Raw genomic sequence first — 24,893 nt, 5'->3', positions numbered from 1 at the left:
GTTTGTAAGAATGTACCGTGTCTTTCAAGTTCACATATAACTGTAAAAAATTGAGTGATATTTTTTGTACGTTGCTATTAGAGACAAAGTTATTGCCCAGAACAATCAAATGAAATGCAGTGCTTCTAGATGACTAAGGAAGTGTACATACATTTAAATGAGAGAAACTGCCAGCCAATCTTGTGAGAAAACTCAGAAGTATTTTAGTGAAGACTTGATGCTCATATAAACTGCACACGCTGTACACTCCTTTCAGCCATTTTTTTAACCGTTGGCTGGAACTGTGTTCGTCTCGTGGAGACTCAAGGTTCTGAACGTGTAACATGGGAAGACTGTATGACAAATTACCGACTTTAATTAACAATGTTATTCGATTACATTTTTGTTTCACCTCCTTTGGTTGAATTTAAAACTAGTAATGGATGTGTTTTGCTATCGATGGAACTTTTTGAGCTGTAAACATTTTTTCTTCTCAATGTTATTTTGTCAATTTTGCTCTTTACCCCATGGAAAGGTTTACCCGCCCCATTCTACCTCAAATTTGGATGCCCACACGCTACAAAGCAACTGCAACCCTCTTTCTATGACAATGATGCATGTTTCTATATTTCTGTTGTATGGTTCGCCTAATAAAGCACAAATAATGCATTTATGCCGTGAGCACGTGTTTCAGTGCAGCTGGGTGGGGAAAGAAGCGAATAAGCCACGCGCGAATAAGGAAGTTGCTACTTTGTCCAAATGTTGCACTACAGCATTGATACCATGGCTTCCTCGTTCATTGTTTCTAGGACACCGTGGAAAGAGACAGCTAAGATGGGCTTGGCAAATAGCAGAGAGCTACTACTACTACTACTACTACTACTGCTACTACTACTACATGTGGCTGCTCCCGTTAGGGGTCACCACAGCAGATCATCCGTTTCCATCTCTTCCTGTCCTCTGCATCGTCCTCTGTCATACCAGCGTCTCTCCTCCACACGTGTCCAAACCATCTCAATCTCGCCTCTCTTGCTTTGTCTCTAAACTGTCCAACCCGAGCTGTCCCGCTAATGTACTCGTTCCTAATCCTGTCCTCTTTCGTCATTCCCAATGACAATCTTAGCATCTTCAACTCCGCCACCTCCAGCTCCACCTCCTGTCTTTTCGTCAGTGCCACTGTCTCCAAACCATATAACACGGCTGGTCTCACAACCATCTTGTAAACCTTCCCTTTAACTCTTGCTGGCACTCCTGACACTCTTCTCCACCCACTCCACCCTGCCTGCACTCTCGTCTGCACTCCCCGTTACTTTGGACAGTTTGCCCCAAGTATTGAAACTCGTCCACCTTCGTCACCTCTAACTCCTTGCATCCTCACCATTCCGCTGTCCTCCCTCTCATTCAAGCCTATGTAGTCCATCCGGCTCCTACTGACTTTCATTCCTCTTCTGTTCAGTGCATACCTCCACCTCTCCGGCTTCTCCTCGACCTGCGCCCTACTCTCGCGACAGGCCACAATGTCATATAGCGTATGGCACATAGCAGAGAACACGTGTCACACATGCACCTTCACCTGCTCGCTCATTAGGAACCTCCCCTTTGGAGTGCTTCGAATTGAAAAAAAAAAACACCAGAACTTTGGTATACTTTAAAAGTCACAATGTTGTTATTATTTATTTATTTATCTATTTATTGCTGTGCTCAAATGAGTACAGTGAAGTTGATATTGTGAAATATTTGAATGTTGATGAACTCAGCCAGTCACATAAAATAACGGACTTGACAGCAACATTTGACACCTATGTCCTATCGGACTTGAACGTAGTTTTTCACCCCCCCCCCTCCCATTACTCCCCAAATGTATGTGGCCAATTATCCCACTCTTCCGAGCCGTCCCGGTCGCTTCTCCACCCCCTCTGCCTATCTAGGGAGGGAGGGCTACAGACTACCACATGCCTCCTCCGGTACATGTGGAGTCGCCAGCCGCTTCTTTTCCCCTGACAGTGAGGAGTTTCACCAGGGGGACGTAGCGCAGATGTATGTCGATTTGGATAAAATTGTAACAATGTAACATTTACTCCCCTGCGTGTTTCAAAAGGAGGACGCACAAATACTGACACTGGTATCGGATACCGGGCCGATAACAAATGGGATCTGATACAGAGAGCCATGAGGAAAATGTCAAATAGCAGCAAAATGATTTTATTCACTGCACTGTAGCACGTGGAAGCCTGCATTTCTTTAATGGTGGGGCAGGGGGGGGGGGAGTCTGTCTTTTATTTCGCCAACTGACACCAAACTAATTTTCTACATTCTGCACTGTTCAGCAAAACTAATGGATCGGATCAGTATTGGCAGTGAAAAAGTGATATAATTACAGCCCAAGTTCAAATTTACATGGCTACAACAGCCATACCATGTACAACGGCTCCGTAAAGTATTCAGACCCCTTCACTTTTTGCACACTTTGTGATGTGGAGTTTACATGGATAAAATTGCCATTTTTGCCTATCGATCTACACTCCATAACTCAATGATAAAGTGAGAACACGTTTTCAGATTTTCTTGCAAATTTATTAAAAATCAAACTGAAATCTCTTTTATACAAGTATTCAGACCCTTAAGCCCCTTTTGGCAGTGATTACAGCTTCGAGTCTTCTTGGGTAAGTCTCCACAAGCTTTGCACAGCTGGACTTGGGCAGTCTATCCCATTCTTCCTGGCTGATTTTCTCAAGCTCTGTCAGATTGGTTGGGAAGCGTCTGGACTGCCATCTTCAGGTTTCTACACAGATGTTCAATGGGGTTCAGGGCCACTGAAGGACACTCAGTGACTTGTCCCGATTCCACTCCAGCATTGTCTTGGCTGTATGCTTCAGGTCATTGTTGTGCTGAAAGGTAAACCGTCACCCCTGTCTGAGGTCAAGTGCAATCTGGAACAGGTTTTCTTCAAGGACCTTTCTGCATTTGGCTGCATCATCCTTCCCTGAATTCCCGACAAGTTTCCCCATAGGGATGGTATTAGCCAGGTGATGAGCAGCGCTGGTGTTCGCCAGACATAGAGCTTAGAGTTCTGCCAAAAGAGCTCAATTTTTGTCTCATCAGAGCAGAGAATAGTCCTTTAAATGCTGTTTGGCAAACTCCAAGCAGGCTGTAATATGCCTCTCAAGAATGGCCTCTGTCTAGCCACTCCACCATACAGGCCTGATTGGTGGAGTGCTGCTGAGATGGTCATCCTTCTGGCAGGTTCTCCCAAAGCTCTGTTAGAATGACCGTTGGGTTCTTCATCACCTCCCTGGCAATGGACCTTCTTGCCGGGTTACTCAGTTTGGCTAGATGGCAAACTCTAGTTGAATTCTTCCATTTCACAATTATCCAGGCCACTGTGCTCCTGGGAACACTCAAAGCCCTGTACCTTTACATGTTTTATACCCTTGCCCTGATCTATGCCTTGACACAATTTCATTGTGTAGGTCTTCCTTCAACTTCGTGGCTTGGTTTTTGGCCTGACATGCAGTGTGAAATGTGGGACCTTACACACAAACAGATGGATGGATGCCTTTCTAAAATATGTCCAATCAATTCAATTTGCCACAGGTGGACTCCCACCAAGTTCTAGACACCGCTCAAGGATAATTAAAGCAAACAGGATGCCCCGACCACAATTTGTAGTGCCGGGGGGAAATGGTCTGAATACTTGAGGTAAAGAGAGATTTCAATTTTTGCGTAATAAATTTGCAAAAATGTCTAAAAACATGTTTTCGGTTTGTCATTATGGGTTATTGAGTGTAAATTGATGTAGGAAAATGGAAAATTAAATCTACAACACAATAAAATGTGCAAAAAGTGAAGGGGGTCTTTCTGAAGCCACTATATAGTATACAAGAAATACTCTACATTGAATATTCACAGCACACAGCAGATACCGGTGGAATTCAGTATGGCAGCTTAGTGAATATGTAGGCAGTTATTCAGCCAGTGGGCAAGTCATTTTAGACTTGTTGACTTTTTTGTGGCACCTGATGCGCAGTTTAAATTTCATATTGACGTGACTGCCCCAGCTTTAGTCAGCCCTCCCTTATGTTTTTTTTTTACTACTTTTATTGATCCCCGTGGGGCAATTCTTTCTCTGCATTACCCGTCCTAGCTGTGTAGCCAGGAGCAGTGGGCAGCCGCAGTGCAGCACTCGGGGATCAACTCCAGTTCTTCTTTCCATTGCCTTGCTCAGGGGCAGGGACAGGAGTACTAACCCTAACATGCATGTCTTTTTGATGGTGGGAGGAAACTGGAGCACCCGGAGAAACCCCACTGCAGACACGGGGAGAACATGCAAACTCCACACAGACGAGGACCTGGGATGACCCCTAAGGTTGGACAACGCCGGGGCTCGTACCCTGAAACCTTCTTGCTGTGAGGCGACAGTGCTAACCACTGGGCCACCGTGCCGCCCACGGTTGAGGATAGAGGCGTTTTACTTAGGATAAAACATCCACCCAGACGAGGTAGCAGCAGTAATGCGTCTTCATATTAACCTGTAGGACGTTTAAACTTCAAACGCGTCGGAGGAGGGGAGCCGGAAAAACCACCGCTCACCCGCTCCGGGTTCACACAGCGAATGACACGATTAGACACTATATACGCAAACCCAGCTATTCAAATAAAAATGCTGAAACAGGCTGCAATCTGTTCTTTCACTCCACCGCAGGACTTCTTACAGCAGATGCATTAATCTGACTACTTGTATCTCCTGAGGTTTTGTCACGTCTTGTCGGAGCATTTCTGGTAAAGAAAACACAGAATGGTCCAGGACGCCTATAGATGCACACAGCCCAGACCTGCTAGTATTATCTTTCTTCATGGTTTGTGGCATTACAAAGAAAGACATTTTTACTTTTTAGCTGTTTAGAGCAATGACTATGTACGTAACAACCCGTTCAGTTGGTTCATTAACCACGTGTCAACAAGCTGCAACACAACCAAAAAAAAACTATTTTGTAATTTAGAACATATTTGATTTCATCCCAATTATCTGAGGATACATGTGTGAAACAGAAGGGATGGTATAATCTGCTAGTGTTTCCCTATTAAACCCCACTTCATTGTGCATCTGCAGAATAACAAAATGTGAGACTCACAATATACACTCTCACACACGAACAATGAACATACTTTATTTAGCCACACCATTTGGATAAAGCAGAAAACAACAACCTTCCTCTTGGAAAAGATGTCCGTATGGGTATGGGCATCTTTTCTACAGTACCTTTTTATAGATGGAGATGTTTTTGTTATACTGTGTTGATTACTTAGGGTGATAATTTGCTTTTCATCTCTCCCTGCTGGTAGGTTATCAGCGCAGAACATGTTTGGAGCTGGTAAGGGATTCAGTGTCTCTGTTGCTACCTCTTGTGCCAGGCCATCCCTAAAATACAGTCCATAGCATAGTGGTTGGGGGGGGGGGGTCTGCTCAGTTGTTGAGCCCAACCATTCTCTCACTTAGGTCCCACAGTCTCTTGGCTGCCTGGACATCAGTGGCTTTGGCCAACAGCGCCTCCTCTTCACAGTTTGCAAAGCACTTCCCTGACACACCCTCCACATCAGGGGAGCAAGCCAGGTACAAGGGGGTCTGGGCTCCCTCCAGTGGGCTTTTAAAGAAAGCCAGCGAGGCCAGGTGGAACAGAGGCTTTGCCAGGAAAGGGATGTGAACATGCCGGCCCAGTCTTGTCCTCACAATGCCTGGGGTAAGGGCGTTGACTGTGACCCCTGTACCATCCAGACGGCGGGCCAATTCTAGTGTAAACAGGAGGTTGGCCAGCTTGCTCTGACTGTAGCAGAAGGCCTTGTCGTAGCTTTTTTCACTGTTCAAGTCATCAAAGTTTATCTCGCCATACTTGTACAGCTTTGAGGAGACTATCACGATACGGCTCGGCGCAGAGCTCTTCAGGGTGTCCACAAGGAGGTTGGTGAGGAGGAAGTGGCCGAGATGATTGACCCCTACTTGCATTTCAAAGCCGTCTTCAGTCTTGGTGTAGGGACACTGGTAAACGCCTGCGTTATTGATGAGCACGTCGATTTTGGACTCCTCCTAACAGAACCAGACAGATTAAAACCTGTTAAAATCTTTTTTTTTTACAGTGCCAACTATGTAGAATTACGTGACGCACACACTAACTGGCATACATTTGGGTATAAGTGTTTTGATGAGCTTGTAGTGTGAAGTACTGCACGTGAGGGATGTTGTGTAAGGCATAGCAATATAGCTGGGCATTTACTTTGTACCCAAGGGCAGGTCCTAATGGCTGGCAAGTTCCAAAGGTCACAAGACTTCTTGTTGCTTGTTGTTGAAAAGGATACAGTGATAAGGCAATGTTGAGTACAGGACGAGGCCTCAGAAATATGGTTAGTTACGTTCTATAGTGCAGTGTAACATAAACCACGTTACGTCCAACTTTACCAGTTAAGGTGGTATTCATTTCTACCCCGAGTTAAGCATTGAAGGTTGGCCTTATAGTGTCTCATTTCGAGTTTTGTTGATATTAGGTTGAGGGGCAGCACTATCCCTTGACACTGCAGCACAATCTATGCAAAATGCACAGCCAGGTCAGGAGAGGTGACAGTGTGCTTTTGCATTGTCCTCCTAACCTAGGCGATGACTGGACTGAACTAGAAGCCAGCCACTGACAAACGCCATTGAAGGAGACAGTTGTTGTGACTTCTCTTATGTACACTATTGTAGTGTTACTATTCGTGGGTTACTAACTTAATCACTATTATATATAAGCACACGGAGACGAGGATGCGGCACAAGTCTGATCTTTACTGACGGAGACATCACACACTACTAGGCTCGACCAGTGTATTACAGAACTCAGTAGTGGTGACAGTCCAACACAATCGAGCACCGAGTGCTCGATCCAATACACAACAGTGTTGCCAAAACACCTCGTCCCTACCTAACTTACCTTGCTGATTTCCTCACAGAAACGACGGACAGACGTAAGTGACGCGAGGTCCAAATGCTTCAACACCAGCTCGCCGTGGTCCGGTCCCGCCAGTTCCCTCAGATCCCTGGCCGCTTCTTCGGCACCGCGTCGGTCTCGGCAGGCCATGATGACCCGGGCCTGCAGTTTCAGCAGCTCCCCGGCCACGGCCTTGCCGATGCCGCTGTTGGCTCCGGTCACAATGACGGTCTTGCCCTGCATCGCGGCAGCCGGGTACCCGAGCAGCCGCACGGCTTTCCGCGAGGGGAACAGGCGGCGCACTATGAGCAGGACTCCCCCGCCGACTACGGCGGCGACAATCACCGCCGTCAACATCTGATAACGCAGGTGACAGAGGAGCCGGGGGGAGGGGAGGGGGGGTGACACTAGGTGACGTGAACAGTTGTTGTTTGTCTCCCACCAAGGGGAAGTGAAAGAGGGTCGCCCGGTTATGGAATAGCTGGCGCTAGATTGGATCAGCGTTGAGGACGCCGTGCTGCGAAATCGGCCTCTGATTGGTTAAAATTAGGGCGGGGTTAAGATTAGCCAATCAGAGGGTACGCAAAGATACGCGGCGTCGGCTCAAGTTGGATTTTGGTTGGAGGAGAGCGTCCCTCCCGCTGATCCAATCTAGCACAACTTTTGCGGAATTCGCCTAGACGTACATTTTTGCTTCTTGTTTTTCTCCTTGTTCTTGTTCTTCGTTCGTCCTCCTTCTTCTGCTGCTTCTTCTTCTTCTGCTGCTTCTTCTTCTTCGTGTGTCAGGGCGAGTGACAACTAGCGTTTAAGGTGCATTACCGCCACCTACTATGCTGGAGTGTGGGCCAGTGTTCCCTTTTCCCACTAGGATTGGGAGAATCCTAAATTCTCTTCATTAACCCAGTTTCTTTTAAAAACTCAAATAAAGCTTTACATTTTCCTTCCTCAATACTAAACAAAACCCGGCCACTGAGGATGAACAAGCCAGTGCATTCTTAATGCTGGTCCCAAGCCCAGGTAAGTGGGGAGGGTTGCGTCAGGCAGGGCATCCGGCAAAAAAACTTTGCCAAATCAAATATGCCGATCATAAATCAGATTTCCATACCGGATCGGTCGAGGCCCGAGATACCAATGAGCGCAACCAGTACTGCTGGCCGGTGAGGAACCTTGGTGAGCGAGGGGGCCCGGCAAGTTACGGCCATACTGGTAAAAAGCCATTTACATAGTGAAAGAGCAGGTGGCTGAGAACCCAGTCTACATAGTCTACCAAGAAGCTGGAAACAAGCAGAAAACCAGGACACTGCACCGTAATCTGCTACTTCTAGTTAATGACCTACCTCTGGAGATCCCTCCACAATCCACCAATGCAACATCTGAGGAAAGACCAAGACAAAACAACAGACAACGAGGAGTGGCTAACACACAAAACCAGACTGAGGACAGTGATAATTCTGGGGACGACTCTGAGGAGGAGTCGAGCACAGGAGGTTACTGGTTAAGAATACCAACACACAGAACAGAACAAATACCTACCTTGAACAACCTAGAATGGAGCAAAATACTTGCCGTGGAACACCTACTGTAATCCAGATGGAACCAGTTCAGGTACCTGAGAGAGAAGAACAAGGTCCAGTCGGAATGAGTGTGGGAGATGAAGAACAAGGAACACAAAGGGAGAGACAAGTCAGATGGGAATACTTACCTGTTTCACCTGGACTGGGGAGTGAGAGCGGGCTTTCAGACCCTGAACAAGAGAGGAGACAGTTAACACCCCCTGTATACACAAACACTGAGCTTAGGAGGTCTGCTCGTGACAGAAAGCCGCGTCAAATACTCACTTTTGAGATGCTTGGTCAGCCGTCAAACCAGCCACAAAACACAGTTAATACAGTTGGAGTGTACACTACACCACACCTGACTGGTTACGGTGTACCTCATCACATCCAACCACTGTACCCAGCTGTACCTTACACACCACACACCTACATGCCATACACATTTTGAAGAGTCTAGACTTTTGGTAATGTCAGGAGCCATTTCTCATTTTTGCTGGGGTGTGTGTGACACACACAGATGCATGGTCACATTTTGTGTTTAAAATGAGTGATGCGTTTTTGTTTGTGCGCACCGTATTCACTGTATAAATGTGAAACTATTCTTCCTACGTCCGCCACAAGGGGGAGCTCTGAGTAAAGGGGAGCGCTAGTTCGTAAAGTTGGGCCAGCCAGGTTTCCGTTCTTCAGACAGAGAACAGCCTGATTGATGCAAACCCTAACGTCTCCTGTCTCTCTACTTTTATCTGTATAAAACAGAGATTATATTCTGTCTCCACGGGTACCAGCCAGTACCTGTAACACATATGCCCCACACGTTGGGTGTGAGATGGAAGAGGAGGAAGAATTCTGGAGTGAGTTGCATGAAGTGGTGGAGAGGGTACCCAAGGAGGAGAGAGTGGTGATTGGAGCGGACTTCAATGGGCATGTTGGTGAAGGGAACAGAGGTGATGAGGAGGTGAAGGGCAGGTATGGTGTCAAGGAGAGGAATGTGGAAGGACAGATGGTGGTGGATTTTGTAATAAGGATGGACATGGATGTGGTGAATACATATTTCAAGAAGAGGGAAGAACACAGGGTGATGTATAAGAGTGGAGGAAAGTGCACACAGGTGGACGATATTTCTTATGTAGGAGGTGCGATCGGAAAGGGATTGGAGACTGCAAGGTGGTGACAGGGGAGAACGTAGCTAGGCAGCATCGGATGGTGGTCTGTAGGATGACTTTGGAGACCAAGAAGAGGAAGAGAGTGAGGGCCGAGCAAAGGATCAAATGGTGGAAGTTGAAAAAGCAAGACTAGACTGTTGTGTTGAGTTCAGGGTGGGGTTAAGACAGGCACCGGGTGGGAGTGAAGAGTTGCCAGATGGCTGGGCAACCACTGCAGAAATAGTGAGGGAGACAGCTAGGAAGGTACTTGGTGTGTCATCTGGACAGAAGAAGGAAGACAAGGAGACCTGGCGGTGGAATAAGGAAGTACAGCAAAGTATACAGAGGAAGAGGTTGGCAAAGAAGAAGTGGGATAGTCAGAGAGATGAAGAAAGTAGACAGGAGTACAAGGAGATGCAGTGTAAAGCAAAGAGAGAGGTGGCAAAGGCAAAGGAAAAGGCATATGGTGAGTTGTATGACAGGTTAGACACTAAGGAAGGAGAAAAGGACTTGTACCGATTGGCTAGACAGAAGAACCGAGATGGGAAGGATGTGCAGCAGGTTAGGGCGATCAAGGATAGAGATAGAAATGTGCTGACAAGCGGGGAGAATGTGCTGAGAAGGTGGAAGGAGTACTTTGAGGGGCTGATGAATGAAGAAAACGAGAGAGAGAGAAGGTTGGATGATGTGGGGATAGTGAAATAGGAAGTGCGGTGGATTAGTAAGGAGAAAGAGGAGGCAGCTGGGAAGAGGATGAAGACTGGAAAGGTGGTTGGTCCAGATGACATACCTGTGGAGGCATGGAGGTGTTTAGGCGAGATGGCAGTGGAGTTTATAACTAGATTGTTTAACACAATCTTGGAAAGTGAGAGGATGCCTGAGGAGTGGAGAAGAAGCATACTGGTACCGATTTTCAAGAAAAGGGGCGATGTGCAGGACTGTAGCAACTACAGAGGTATAAAGATGATCAACCACAGCATGAAGATATGGGGAAGAGTAATAGAGGCTAGGTTAATAGGAGAGGTGATGACTAGCGAGCAGCAGTATGGTTTCATGCCACGAAAGAGCACTGTAGATGCGACGTTTGCTTTGAGAATGTTGATGGAGAAGTATAGAGAAGGCCAGATGGAGTTATATTGTGTCTTTATGGATTTAGAGAAAGCATATGACAGGGTGCTGAGAGAGGAGGAGTATTGTATGAGGAAGTATGTAAGACTGGTGCAGCATATGTATAAGGGAAGTGTGACAATGGTGAGGTGTGCGGTTGGAATGACAGATGGGTTCAAGGTGGAGGTGGGATTACATCAAGGATCGGCTCTGAGCCCTTTCTTGTTTGCAATGGTGATGGACAGGTTGAGGGATGAGATCAGGCAGGAGTCTCCGTGGACTATGATGTTTGCGGATGACATTGTGATCTGTAGTGAGAGTAGGGTGCAGGTTGAGGAGAGCCTGGAGAGGTGGAGGTATGCACTGGAGAGAAGAGGAATGGAAGTCAGTAGGAGCAAGACGGAATACACATGTGTGAATGAGAGGGAGGATAGTGGAATGGTGAGGATGCAAGAAGTAGTGGAGACGAAGGTGGATGAGTTTAAATACCTGGGGTCAGCTGTTCAACGTAACGGGGAGTGCAGAAAAGAGGTGAAGAAGAGAGTGCAGGCAGGGTGGAGTGGGTGGAGTAGAGTGTCAGAAAAGATTTGTGACAGAAGGGTACCAGCAGGCGTTAAAAGGGAAGGTTTACAAGATGGTTGTGAGACCAGCTATGTTGTATGGTTTGCTATATTGTTTGTTGCTCATGTTATGGTGCAGGGGGCTTAGGGCCCCCAGATGTTCAGGGGGGGAAAAAAAGGAGATATTGAGCCATTTTTGGCAGTTAATCTGAAATTTAATCTACCCTCTTTGTACTTGTCCCTCCTTTTCCTTCTAACAGACATAAGTTCATGTGAGTCATTAGAGGCTGTCTGTATTACTTCACTTCCCCTTACACAGTTGACCGTTCTCTCAGTTGAGAAATATCCTCTATTTGCTGCATCCCTTCATTCAGTTCCTGTATTCGTGGCCTGTCGCAGACGACAGGAGAGTGGGAGAGACGAGCTACAACATGAAACTCGCGTCCGTCGTCGGAGGTCAAATCTGAATAAACGCATTTGGATGTGCGCAACTGTGCAATTACAGGCTCCCGTTAATGGGATCCCCCCCCCCACTTGACTATCTGCCTGTAGAACATCTCGTCTTCCTTGGGTGAACATGTACTCCCTCACAGTTCTGTTTGTCATCTTCGTTATTCCAGCGGGCTATGAAGGTAATCTTGGTTTTACATTGGGCGTTTTCGTGTTTGTTGTATGTGTTTAAATGACCCCTCTCTTCGAGGAAACATCCGTTAGATGTGACTTGTGTTTTAAGGGAATTTCTTTTAAATCTCTGTTTAAACCTTTCAGAATGTTGCATTGCTATGAGCAACTGTCTTTGTCATCTGACAGGCCAGCTTGGGAAGACGTGCAGCGTCTTCACTAAAGATCAGTACGTCAAGTTCGGGTCTGATGTCCAGATAACGTGCCAGAGCTCCTGCATCCAAGGCAAAAGCTACTGGACAATGAACAACATGCCAATAGATGACAGCCTCTCGGAGACCATCAACTCTTCATATACAGTCTTGTTCTTGAGGAATTTCACTGGCCAGAGTGACACATTTCAGTGTCATAATTCTAATACTCACCACATCCTTGGAGGGACCAGAGTTGAAACATACAGTAAGAGAAGAGCATTGGTACTTAAAAAAAAAAAGGACTCTGGGCGTCCGGCAGGGGCGATTCTAGGATCAGAGCTTTAAGGGGTGCTGAGCACCTAGCGTGCTGGCCGGCCAGGCAAGATTAAATTTGGGGGGGGGTGGATCAAACCATTTTCGAAGCATGGGGGGTGCTGTATTTTTGTTGTTAAAATATTACGTTTAAACCATATACTGGATATGGTTTTGACATTTCTTCAGCTTATTAAACATGGACATATACAGTAAAAAATAAAAAATCTCTTCAATTTTAGGGGTGCTGGGGTTCAATTTTAGGGGTGCTGCAGCACCCCCAAAAATGGGCTAGAAACGCCTATGGCGTCCGGGTAGTGTAGCGGTCTATTCTGTTGCCTACCAACACGGGGATCACCAGTTTGCATCCCCGTGTTACCTCCAGCTTGGTCGGGCGTCCCTACAGACACAATTAGCTGTGTCTGTGGGTGGGGAGCCGGATGTGGGTATGTGTCCTGGTCGCTGCACTAGCGTTGAGGACAAGGGGGAATAGCGTGATCCTCCCACGCACTACGTCCCCCTGGTGAAACTCCTCACTGTCAGGTGGAGCAGTGACCGGGACGGCTCGGAAGAGTGGGGTAATTGGACGGGTACAATTGCGGAGAAAAGGGGGGGGGGTAAAACAAAAAGAGCAGGGGAGGCTGGCATTGGGATGACGACTGTGACAATTTGGCATCTTAATTTTTTTTTCAACAGCGAAACCCAGCAAAATATCATGCACCCTTCAACACGAGAGCTTGTCAGGACTTTTGCCAGACCTGTTGACGTGTCGCTGGGAGCACAAAATGAAAACCTCATTGAAAATCACCTACACTGTATACAGTAGAACCTGGTGAGTCAGTTAATGCTTTCCTAGTGTGGATTTTAACGTGTTAACGTTAAAGCGGTAAATATATTGTATTGAAATAATGCATTTTCTGTGTTCAAGTGTCTCTTGTCCAGCCCAAAGGAGTGAACACTGCACTTCGGGGGCCACCTCCTGCGTCTTCAAGAATACACTGGCGCTTGACAGAAATGTCTCCATCGTTGTGAGGGCGAACACTACTGCTTGGGAAGTTTACTCGGAACCTTATGAATTTCACCCGTTTCATATATGTACGTTATAACTCTGAGCAGAAATGTAAACTCAAACCTTCTGTTGATAATCGTGAGATTGCACTCAACTGTATTTTGATGTGATTCCGTTGTTATTCTTCTTCAGGGAAAATCAACCCTCCAAAGATCCAGGTGAGCCCGCTCTCCAGCTATCTACTGGTACAATTGAACCACCCAACTACGCCTGGCCAACGCTCAATTCATTGTCAAGTCAAATACAACAAGGTATGTTCCCTTTTTTGATCACCCTATATCTGTTTCAGAGATGCTAAAGATGTGGGTGTCCGGGTAGCGTAGCGGTCTATTCCGTTGCCTACCAACAGTAACTACGTCCCCCTGGCGAAACTCCTCACTGTCAGGTGATAAGAAACAGCTGGCGACTCCACATGTATCGGAGGAGGCATGTGGTAGTCTGCAGCCCTCCCCGGATCGGCTGAGGGGGTGGAGCAGCGACCGGGACGGCTCAGAGGAGCTAATGTTTTAAACCTGATTTATTCAAAGACAGCACAATTGAAAATGCCTTTGTCTGCCTAATCTAGATAGATGAACTACACAGCAGATGTTAGAGTCTGATTAATTTCCATGTTTTCCATTTTACTTCTAGTCTCTCAGTGGAGGAACACCCGAGGTAGGGATTATTTCCTTGGAAAAAAAACCCCCATCTCATATCAATGAGGAATATGCTTACATCACAACCTTTGGAGACAAAGTCGTTTCAAATAAGTTACAGCAGCTGGACCGAGTTGGGACAATGGCGCTAAGCTCAGTGCTAATTTACGTCTGCACCAAGCTTTCCCACTTTACTTCATCCACCCTTTTCCTGATCAAATGTAGAACGCCAATGTCAACTGAGGCCTTTCCCACCAATGTCTGTTTATGTCCTCTCTTCCCACAACATGTGCTAGCACGTGCTCAATAAGACTATGAATCCTAAAGACGACAGAGGGAGTGTCATCATCAAAGACGTTGAATCCTGCACCGACTACACAGTGTCGGCCCGCTGTGCTTTAGAGGAAGCCCCATGGAGTGAATGGAGCCAGAAGAGGACGGTCCTGTCTGAAGTTGATAGTAAGAACAACGTGTTGTCTTAATTCCAGGCTGAGCCCTTTAGGTAGGACTGGGCAGTAATTCAATATCATTGTTTATCATTGTTTATCATCTTGTATTGGGATTTGAATGTAGAAATTAAGGAATCAATGATAAGAATTGGTGACGCAAAATTTCTCACAAAATGAGTTCTAAAATATGTGACGGAGTATTATTTCAATCTGACATGGTAAAACATGGTATATATATATATATATATATATATATAAAGTTAATATTGTGTAAACTTTCCTGTGCGTATTGCCATGATAATATTGTAGTGAATTCAGGGGGCAGCCTGGAACCGCCGCTGCAGCCAGGAAGCGAATCCGGGTCTCCTGCACTATGGGCGACTGCGCTAATCAGTCAAGTAAAGGGTCTGACCCATTAGCAAACCGGCTAGCAAGTCTACTCATTCATGGACGTTACACTACCCCCCTCCTTCTGGAAGCGCGTCTTCAGCAGCTCCCTCACGCCTCTGAGCGCACGAGCTTCCGATGGCCTCACGATCTCACCGTCCCACTTCTGACACCGTTATAGCGAATTCAGGGGCAGTCAGGAATCGAACCCGGGTCGCCCACAACCACAGGCGACTGCGCAGCCGGGTTCGCTTCCTGGCTGCGTTGGATTCCCGGCTGCCCCCTGAATTCACTTCATTTGTGTCAGAAGTGGGATGGTGAGACCGCGAGGCCATCGGAAGCGCGTGCGCCCAGAGGCGTGAGGGAGTGGATATGCTGAAGCATGGGGACGTGCTTCCCGAAGGAGGGGTTAGTATAACACGACCACGGATGTGTAGACTCGCTTGCCCTTAGCTAACGGGTCGGACCCTTTAGTTGACTGGTTAGCGCAGTCACCCGCTCGCTCAGTTGCTTTCAAACCCCAACACACGCTGCACCAGAAACTGGTCCACCCCAGGGATCGGGTCCCCCAGCACAAACAGAGCAATACGCTGTTAAGTGCCAGGAGGATTGCCCTGACTTGTACATCGGGGAAACCAAACAGATGCTGGCCAAGAGGATGGCACAACACAGAAGAGCTAACATGTCAGGCCAGGTCTACACACCCATCTACAGTGGCCAATCTAGTTAATGGTCACGGTAATTTGCATATGAAACCGATAGTTGTTTTCGGTGGTTATGTCACTATTGATTATAAGGGTGGGGATACCTTCAGTCAGTTGAGAGTGAAGAGGTCACTTAGATGAGTGTTAAAACGCTTCTCTCAGTAAACGTTGTATCCAAATGAACTGATCCAACTTTCTGGCCCCAGATAGCATCCGAATGTGGGCCACTTCAGGCAATGATGCGGCACTGATGGCCTTCTTCTGGCCCTGACATGATGGATGTGAGCCTGAAGTGGCCCACATGTATCATAGCAAATATGGCCCAAATATGCCAAATCAAATGTGGGCCTTTTTTGGCAAAGATGTGGTGCTCTCGGCAACGTGTAATCTGGATGGGACCCTGAAGTGGCCCCGTGTGGTAAACGGTGAATATGGCCCAAATATCACAAAATAGATATGGGCCACCTTTGGCAAATATGTGGCACACGCGGCATTGCTATGGCTTGGTTCTGGCCCAGATCTGGCAAACAGGAGCGGACCGCCCAAGTGCCATCATTCTACACGGTATGTGGGCCGGATGAAAGTGTCGGGTGTGGGACGGGTCCAGGCCACAGCACTTTTGCTATCTGGGTTGATGCTGATTTTCTTAGACTCCAAATAATATACAGCAGCCATTGCGGCTCTTGTGCCATCCCCTCACCAGTAAATAGTCGGCACCCTTGTAAAAAAATGATCAGGGACCAGGAACATTTATTTGTCCTTTCATTTCATGCATTTGCGTACACGAAATTAAACGACATATCGTTTCCCCCAGCCCACAGCAGTGCAACACAAAGACAAAAACACATATCTTTTGACCAAACATCTTCTGACCACAGTTAACGCAGGCAGTCTAAACTTTAGCGAGCCACATTGCCACATTGTTCGACAGTTATATCGATGATCTGTCTGACAGAAGCGTCACCTCATCGGCATCACATTTCATGCTTTTCCCCTGCTGTTGTTGTTTCCAACACCGCTGCACAAGTGTTCATCCACATCAGAATATTTGAGCAGTGTTGTACGGAGGCTGGAGAGCATCTCCCACCATGGTAAAGATGACTGTTAGCGTTATGTAACACGACCACATGGCCCAGATGGATAAAATAACTATTTACTGACGGAAAACTGTGTCAGATTGCAGCTTTAAATGCCAGTAATCTTGGGCTCCTCTTTCATCAGCGCCTGTCTGTTCTTTCCTGCATGGGGAGGACCACGTCTTCACTTGGCTGAACTCATGACAGATGAGTGTGCTGGCCAGCGAAGCCGCTCCCTGCTCTCTCCTCCCATCTGACACATGTTGATGGAAATGACTGTTCTGGTGTTAACTACCCGTCTGAAGGATATCTGCACTCCCTCGCATGTTTCATAACCAGAGGGCTAAATTCTTACCTCCACACCTACATTTCTCACAGTGTTGTCGTGGCTGATATGATAAAGCCTTGGTCATAGACCTAGCCCCTGCAGTGGCCTTTACCACAATCGTCAGCGGTCTAGTTTACGGACATTGAGTATCTGAATTGCACTGTTGGGAGTTGTTTTACATTAGGTAAAATTCAGCATACAGGCAAAACATGTTCGCCGATTCCCTTTATAAAAACAGTTGCAGGGCATCCGTGTGGCATGGCGGTCTATTCCATTGCCTACCAACACGGGGATCGCCGGTTCGAATCCCCGCGTTACCTCTGGCTTGGTCAGGCCGTGTGTGCAGGTGGGAAGCCGGATGTGGGTATGTGGTCCTGGTCGCTGCACTAGTGCCTCCTCTGGTCGGCCGGGGCGCCTGTTCGGGGGGAGGGGACTGGAGGGAATAGCGTGATCCTCCCACGCACTATGTCCCCCTGGTTAAACTCCTCACTGTCAGGTGAAAGGAAGCGGCTGGCGACTCCACATGTATCAGAGGAGGCATGCGGTAGTCTGCAGCCCTCCCCTGAGGGGTTGGAGCAGTGACCGGGACTGCTTGGAAAATAGGGTAATTGGCCAAGTACAAGGTCAGTAAGTACAATTGGGGAGAAATGCCCAATTGAGGAGACCCCCCCCCCAAAAAAAAGCCCAGTTGTGGACTGTGTTAGTAATAATCCTCTGATTTGGATTTCTAGACAAGAACCCAAATGTAATTAAAGCAAAGATTATTTTTGTTTGTTTGCAGCCCAAATACGTATTACTACTGTTTTGTTTTGTTTAGACAGGGCATGCTAGGCAAAGTGTTTTGTTGTGCATTTCTGATCAGATTCTATTGAATATTCTGTAATTCGTCACAGAAGGCACTGTCAAGCTGGATCTGTGGAGAAAGATAGCTGAACCAGGAAAAAGTGGATTTAGAAAAGTGCATGCTTTGTGGAAGGTGAGGAAATCTGTCGGCGCTGCCTCTTTACATGGTCCATCCTCAATCTTCCCATTTCACCTCCCGTCACCTCTGATCCTAACTGCTCAAAACCTTTCTCACAGGGAATCCCGCCATCATGCAGAGGGGAATTCAGCCACACCGTTAAACCGACCTCCTACAAGAAACGCGCGCTTTTTTCGGACGAGGCGTATCATTCGGCTGTTTTTTGTAGCCCTTCGTACTGCAACGTGGAAGTGGACAGAAATGCACATGAAGTCACGCTCACGGTCCTCCACAATGGCAGCTTTCTTCAGAAGGAGTCCGTTTATGTGCCGGCCATTGGAGAGAGTGAGTGTGACTTTGATCCCTTATTGTTGTTATTTCACTTAAATCCAAAATATGATGTTAATATTTTCTGTGTAAATATGTGTGTGCTTGTGCATGCTTTTGTGCTTGGGCACGTGTGGATTTTGTATGTGTGTGCGTGTGCATGTTTTTATTTCTTTGTGAGACTAGGCCTTCCAGAGGTTAGCGGTATCCAGACCTCGATCTCTGACGGTAAGATTCTGGTCAGCTGGAAGGCTCCTAACCGGCATGTCAGCGGCTACATGGTTGACTGGACCCACGATGGGGTCACATACTTCTGGAAGGAGAGCAGATATACCAATACAACACTAGATGGTGGGTTGGAGAAGAGAAATATATGTATGTATACACATGTACGTATGTGTCTACTGCTGGATAGATGGACGGCATGAGGAAGGAATTTGTGGGGAGTGTCTCTATGCATGCTCAATAATCCAGGTAAGGACATCACAGGAAGCTGGATCGGTTCATCTGGACACGTTTGAGAGAAACGTTCCATCACTCATCTAATGCCCCTTTTCTGCTGCGTCACTGCATGGTACCGGCTCGACTCAACGCTACTCGCTTTTTTTGGTTTTCCATTGGGCAAAAGTTAGGGATAGCACCTGGTACCAGGTCCTTTTTTTGGTACCACCTCCGTCGAGGGTCCAAGTGAGCTGAGCCAATACTAAAAGGTGACATGAAAATGGCACTATAAATAAATAAATAAATAAAATAAAATAAAATAAAATGAATAAAATCTAAATCTAAATAAATATATGCATATTTATTTAAATATAAATAAAATGTTAAAAAAAAGCTAGCCAACATGCCCACAAATGACCAGCGGGGCTTCGCCGTGAGGGGATACTGTCTGCAGTGGAAAACAAAATCCCAAAAAGTGAAGTGAGTAGTGTCCAATAGAGTAGGGTTGAGTTGGGCCAGTACCAGGCAGTGGAAAAGGGGCATAAGTGACATCTTCAGTCTCAACTGACTGCAGGTATCCCCACCCTTATAAACAATAGAGTGGCATAACGACCGAAACAAATGACTGGTTTCACAGGAAAATTGCCGTGACCATTAACTAGAGTTACAATGGCCATGTGTACTATTCACAGAGGATTGGGGAATGGAGGATTGCCGTGACTTGTACATCAGGGAAATCAAACAGACGCTGGTCAAGAGGATGGCACAACACAGAAGAGCTAACACGTCAGGCCAGGACTCCACAGTCTATATCCATCTACAGGCCAGTAGCCACTCTTTCAAGGATGAGGATGTGCACATCCTTGATACGGAGGAACACTTGCTTGAATGGGAAGTCGAAGAGGCCATCTATGTGAAGAGGGAACGACCATCCCTGAACCGTGGGGGGTGGGGGGGGGCTAAGAGTACATCTGTCATCATCTTACAATGCTGTGATTGCAAACATTCCCAAATCCTCTGTGAATAGTACACATGGCCATTGTAACTCAGGTAATTTGCATATGAAACTGATCGTTGGTTTCGGTCATTATGCCACTGTATTGTTTATAAGGGTTGGGAGACACCTGCAGTCAGTTGAGGAATCAGGAATCAGGGACATTTATTTGCCATTTCATTTTATGCGTAACATGAAATGAAACGAAATATCGCTTCCCACAGCCCACAGCAGTGCAACACAAACACAAAACACATATCCAAACTACAAGAACACATATATCCAAAGTACAAAAACTACAAAACTACAAAAACACATATATCCACGAGAGCAAACACCAGCCAGGATGACTGCTGGAACTGCCCGTCTACATGGGCTAGTAGTTAGCTTAGCCTGCCCCGCTTCCACGTGCTGTCAGACCACCCTCGGTGTTTCCTTTTCGGGCACAGCTCCGGGCAGGGCTGTGGTCCTTGGGCCCACCGGATGCAGCTGACCAGGCTCCCCCAGCCGATCCAGCGCCAGCCCTCCCAGCAAGACACCCTCGATACACCTCCCCGTACTCCACACGACGACACCAAAAACACAATCAATGCCAGGCCAGACTACCCTCGGTGTTATCAGAACTGCCGGTCTGCATGGGCTAGCAGTTAGCTTAGCCTGCCCTGCTTCCACGTCCTGTCAGACCGCTCTCGGTGCTTCCTCTTGGGGCAAAACTCCAGGCAGGACTGTGGTCCCTGGGCCCACAGGACGCAGCAGACCAAGCTCTCCCAGCCGATCCAGCGCCAGCTCTCCCAGCCATCAAACAAAAACAACTTAGACGCAGATGTGGACAAAGACATTGCGTGGACCATACTGGGTGAGGCCGCCGTAAACGTGAGTTCACGCCGCCATCTTCCCACACTAATACTCGGTGAGGCCACTGCAAACGTGAATTTGCGCCGCCATCTTCCCACACCGGAGGGAAGCTGAGACTGAAGAGGTCACTAAGATGAGTGATGAAACACTTCTCTCTCAACAAACAAACTGATTCAACTTTCTGTGATTTTCTTACCTGGATTACTGAGCCATTGTGCAGTCAAGTTTACGAGGAAGGTTTTCGGGAGGTGTTGGGTGTGATTTGCCAAGTCTAGTTGACTGGATCTTGTGTGTTCTGGTGATAAATTCTCTTTCACCAAACCCACATCAGATTGCTCAGCAGTGGTACAATGGGATAAGAACTAGGCTTGAAATGTGTGTTTGCATACTGTGTGTGACATTGCTGGTTTCAGAACAAAATGTGCCCTTTTGTACAGACGTGCAGGATTTTAAGAAATACAATATAGCTGTCACTCCACTCTTTGATGACAAGACAGGGCTTGAGTCAAAAGTCCTTCGTGTCTGCTCCAGGAAAGGAGGTAAATTATGAGTTTCCTCACAAACTTTTTATGATTGTGGAGAACGGTATCTAGTCGTTGTCCATCTGAGACCTCTTCCCCCCGTTTCCCCTGTAGGTCCGGAGACGATCGTCATCACTGACGTCCTTACTAAGGACAGGAGTGCCCTTGTAAGCTGGAATATTGAGTCGCAGAGCGAATGCAGAGGTCAGGTTGTCATCTACACCATCTTCTACCGGACAGAAGATGGCCCACAGCTCAGTGCGTGACCCGAGACACTGTTTGCAAGTCGAAAATGGTCTTGAACGTCTGAAAGGCACTAATTTTGTGGATTTTGAGGCAATCTGTGTTTCTTTTTTCCTAGATGTATCTGTCAATGGCACAAAGCGTGAGACCTTATTGGAAGATCTGAAACCGAACAACAAATACAGCGTCAATGTCATGGCCATAGCTGAAAATGGAAGTATCAGCAGCATCGTCAGATACTTCGAAACCAAAAGATTTGGTGAGTAAAATCCGGAGCGTGCCTCGGTTTTCGGACCAACGTGGTAACTTCCGCAACATTTCAATGTTGAAATTCGTTGCTCCTATGCCAGGCCGTTGGTTTGGTCGTTCACTTCCACCCATTGTGGTAACATTTCGTAAATATATGTTCTTACCCAGAGAGAATGACTAGGAAGACATAAGAAATGACTCTCCAGGAATAACTTCCTGGAGATATGGGTACATTTCTAGTAATGCGTCACTGATTTGGGGGTATTGAAGGATAAATGTCCGCATCAGTTATCAATGACACATCACATCAATGTCCACATCTTGTGGGAACCTGAAATCTGTTCTTCAAATAGTGGTTTGTGGTTAGCTGTTTCTCAGAACAGCAACCACTGCATTTCGAAAGATTTCATTTTGCAACAGTGAACAACAAGCATGTTGTACACTTCAGGTGAACAACATCCTATATTGTGCTAATGCGTGGTTATGCTCTGTAAACTTCCATATTACAATCTGTTGCTCCTCTGCTTTGGCAGATCCAAGCCTCATCCTGACGCTCAGCATCTGTGGAGGGGTGCTCATCTTCCTCGTGCTGTCCCTTGGACTATGCTGTGCTGTTCAGTAAGTCTCAATCGTGCGTTTGTTTATGATCAGCATTCACTTAGGCATCGTTTGAACCGATTTCAAGCGTAAAAACTGATCCAGAGACATCTCCGTCATGTCAGTAGGGTGCATCTGATACAAACACACAGGCAGTGTGAGAGCATTTGTGCTCAGGTTACATTAACCCTGTGCAAAACCCAAAGCCAAAATAAATAGTCTAGTGATGTTCAAAATTTCATTTTCAGGTGGAAGAAATTCAGGGAGAAAAAGGTTCCTGACCCTGGTCACAGTTCCTTGGTCTCGTGGTTTTCCCAAAGTCATCACAAGGTAAACATGCTCGTACCTAAACGCATTATAGGCACAGTTACCTAGGGGAGTCAGACATTAGTAGCTTGTGTGCTATGGATATTCAGACAATGACGTATCAGAGAATGTGCCAAAAGAACATCTTTTGGCACATTCTCTGATACTCTGATAGATGTTCACCAGCCACTTCTTTTCACCTGACAGTGAGGCGTTTCACCGGGGGGGGGGTTTGCACATGGGAAGATCCCGCTATTCCCCCCAGTTCCCCCTCCCCCCGAACAGGCGCCCCGACTGACCAGAGGAGGCGGTAGTGCAAGGACCAGGACACATACCCACATCTGGCTCCCCACCCGCAGACACGGCCAGTTGTGTCTGTAGGGACGCCCGACCAAGCCGGAGGTAACACGGGGATTCGAACTGGAGATCCCCGTGTTGGTAGGCAACGGAATAGACCGCTTACGCTACCCGGATGCCCCCTCCGAAAGATGTTCTTGATAGAAAATGATATGGCACACAACACTCCACAAATGGTTTTCTGTGATGTTCATGATCACCACGATTAGGTTATTTATCTAATTATCAAGATCTGCAATGCTAAATGTCCTATGTAGAATAATTCTGTAGCTGCACTAGTATAACGGATTTTCAATAGGTTAAAAAACAGTTGATTAAAATTTTCTTCGGCTCCTCAACCAAAAATTTCAATCTTCTTTTTTACCCAATTTGTTTTTACATGTGCATACTCACATCTGCCCACAGACGGCCCAGTCATTCAGTCATCCATCTGAAAGCCGTACCATCTATGAGAGGGTCTACCCTTGTGAGCTGGACTCCGCTACATATTGCCTGACCCAACTCACCACGGACACCGATGATTACCCAGAGATGAAGCCGGCCAGTAGCCAGTCGGTGTCACTCAGGTCCAGTTTCAGTGGTGGGAGTTCCAGCGAGGGTGAGGACTGCGGCCTCGCTGAGGAGAAGTCTGACACGGTCCTCACCCCAGCGAAAGGTCCCGCTCCGGTTCCGCCAAAGAAAAAGCCAGCCCCCCACGAGGGCGTGTCACCTCCCGAAGAAGTGACTCTGCCCCCCGCTTCAGAGAACGTGCCTTTCAACCCCTACCGGAGCCAGAACTCGGTGAACTCTCCGGTCCTGAGCAAAAGTGAAGGACGCAAGGCCACGCTGGCACAAAGACAGCAAAACAAGACCGCACCGCTGACGGTGTATGTCTCTGTGGACATGTTTGAACAGGGGCAGAGCCGGTGACAAATGAAATAAAGGAGTAAAAAAAGGACAGCATTCCAAGTGAGATCAATGATTCAATAAGCTTTTAAGTCCATTTGACTATAGAAGCACTGGTTGAACCTTTAGGGTTGTGTAGCATTACGCGAAGAGCGACTATTTTGATGGAGTACAAAAGTCCCTGTTTTCAAGAACTGCTTCTTACAGCAGCCAGTCGACATAACTGGCTTCAGTGTTTGCTTGGAACTAAGCAGAGAAAGAAGAGATGCTGACGCAGTTATTCGAGGCCCAATCTCTGACACATGTATTATAGCGGAAACTGCTGTGCAGCGTCGCTGTTGTACTGATCACCATCGTTGTGTAACGGAGACGCTTAAGTGGAGCTGATAACCTAGCCAGAGTCGTACTAATCTTGCAGCGCTCATATTTTGGTTTAATTCGGTTTGAAGAACCAGAGTCTGTTCTTGTGAACCTGGGGGATAAAAGGAAAGTTCAGCCCCCCCCCCCCGGATAAAATTCTGTCATTATCCGCTCATGCCGGTAGAAACCCAGATTAGTGTTCTGTGTCCATACAACACTGAACGCTAGCCAACAGAATGCCAGAGCAGCTTCCTACCAAACTATTGCAGTAAATACAGGCCTGTTCATTTGAGGTGCAGAACTGGCAAAAAAATAAATAAAAGGCCGTAGAAGTACTGCAAATGGTTCGTGTGGCCCAAACCAAGTATGCTAAAGTATAATAATAAGTGCCGGCCACCGTGCCCCAGTGGTTAGCACTGTTGCATCACAGCAAAAAGGTCCTGGGTTCAAGCCCCGGGGTAGTCCAACCTCGAGGGTCGTCCCGGGTCATCCTCTGTGTGGAGTTTGCATGTTCCCCCCGTGTCTGTGTGGGTTTCCTCCGGGGGCTCCGGTTTCCTCCCACAGTCCAAAGACATGTAGGTCAGGTGAATCGGCCATACTGAATTGTCCCTAGGTGTGAATGTGTGTGTGGGCCCTGTGTGATGGCCTGGCAGCCGGTCCGGGGTGTGCCCCCGCCTGCCGCCCAGTGACTGCTGGGATAGGCTCCAGCATCCCGCGAGCCT

At 47.2% G+C, this 24,893-nt stretch overlaps 2 protein-coding genes across 2 annotated transcripts; one reads left to right on the top strand and one right to left on the bottom strand.

Moving 5' to 3' along the window:
* Positions 1–5,131: 5,131 nt before the first annotated feature.
* Positions 5,132–7,358, bottom strand: rdh14b (retinol dehydrogenase 14b). Its single transcript, XM_056294285.1, has 2 exons — positions 6,939–7,358; positions 5,132–6,061 (listed from the first exon to the last, which is right to left on the bottom strand). The coding sequence occupies exons 1-2, from the start codon at positions 7,290–7,292 to the stop codon at positions 5,444–5,446; spliced, it is 972 nt and encodes a 323-aa protein (XP_056150260.1). The 5' UTR covers positions 7,293–7,358; the 3' UTR covers positions 5,132–5,443.
* Positions 7,359–11,877: 4,519 nt separating this feature from the next.
* Positions 11,878–23,835, top strand: LOC130124789 (interleukin-31 receptor subunit alpha-like). The gene is made up of 13 exons (XM_056294138.1): positions 11,878–11,932; positions 12,069–12,311; positions 13,629–13,681; positions 14,428–14,590; positions 17,969–18,051; positions 18,156–18,387; positions 18,550–18,714; positions 21,091–21,192; positions 21,289–21,432; positions 21,536–21,676; positions 22,200–22,284; positions 22,512–22,593; positions 23,332–23,835. Exons 1-13 carry the CDS (start codon positions 11,878–11,880, stop codon positions 23,833–23,835), a joined length of 2,052 nt encoding a protein of 683 aa, XP_056150113.1.
* Positions 23,836–24,893: the final 1,058 nt, after the last annotated feature.

Source organism: Lampris incognitus, chromosome 15, assembly GCF_029633865.1.
Source record: "Lampris incognitus isolate fLamInc1 chromosome 15, fLamInc1.hap2, whole genome shotgun sequence".
Taxonomy (NCBI): domain Eukaryota; kingdom Metazoa; phylum Chordata; class Actinopteri; order Lampriformes; family Lampridae; genus Lampris; species Lampris incognitus.
This window is presented reverse-complemented; position numbering and strand designations above follow the sequence as displayed.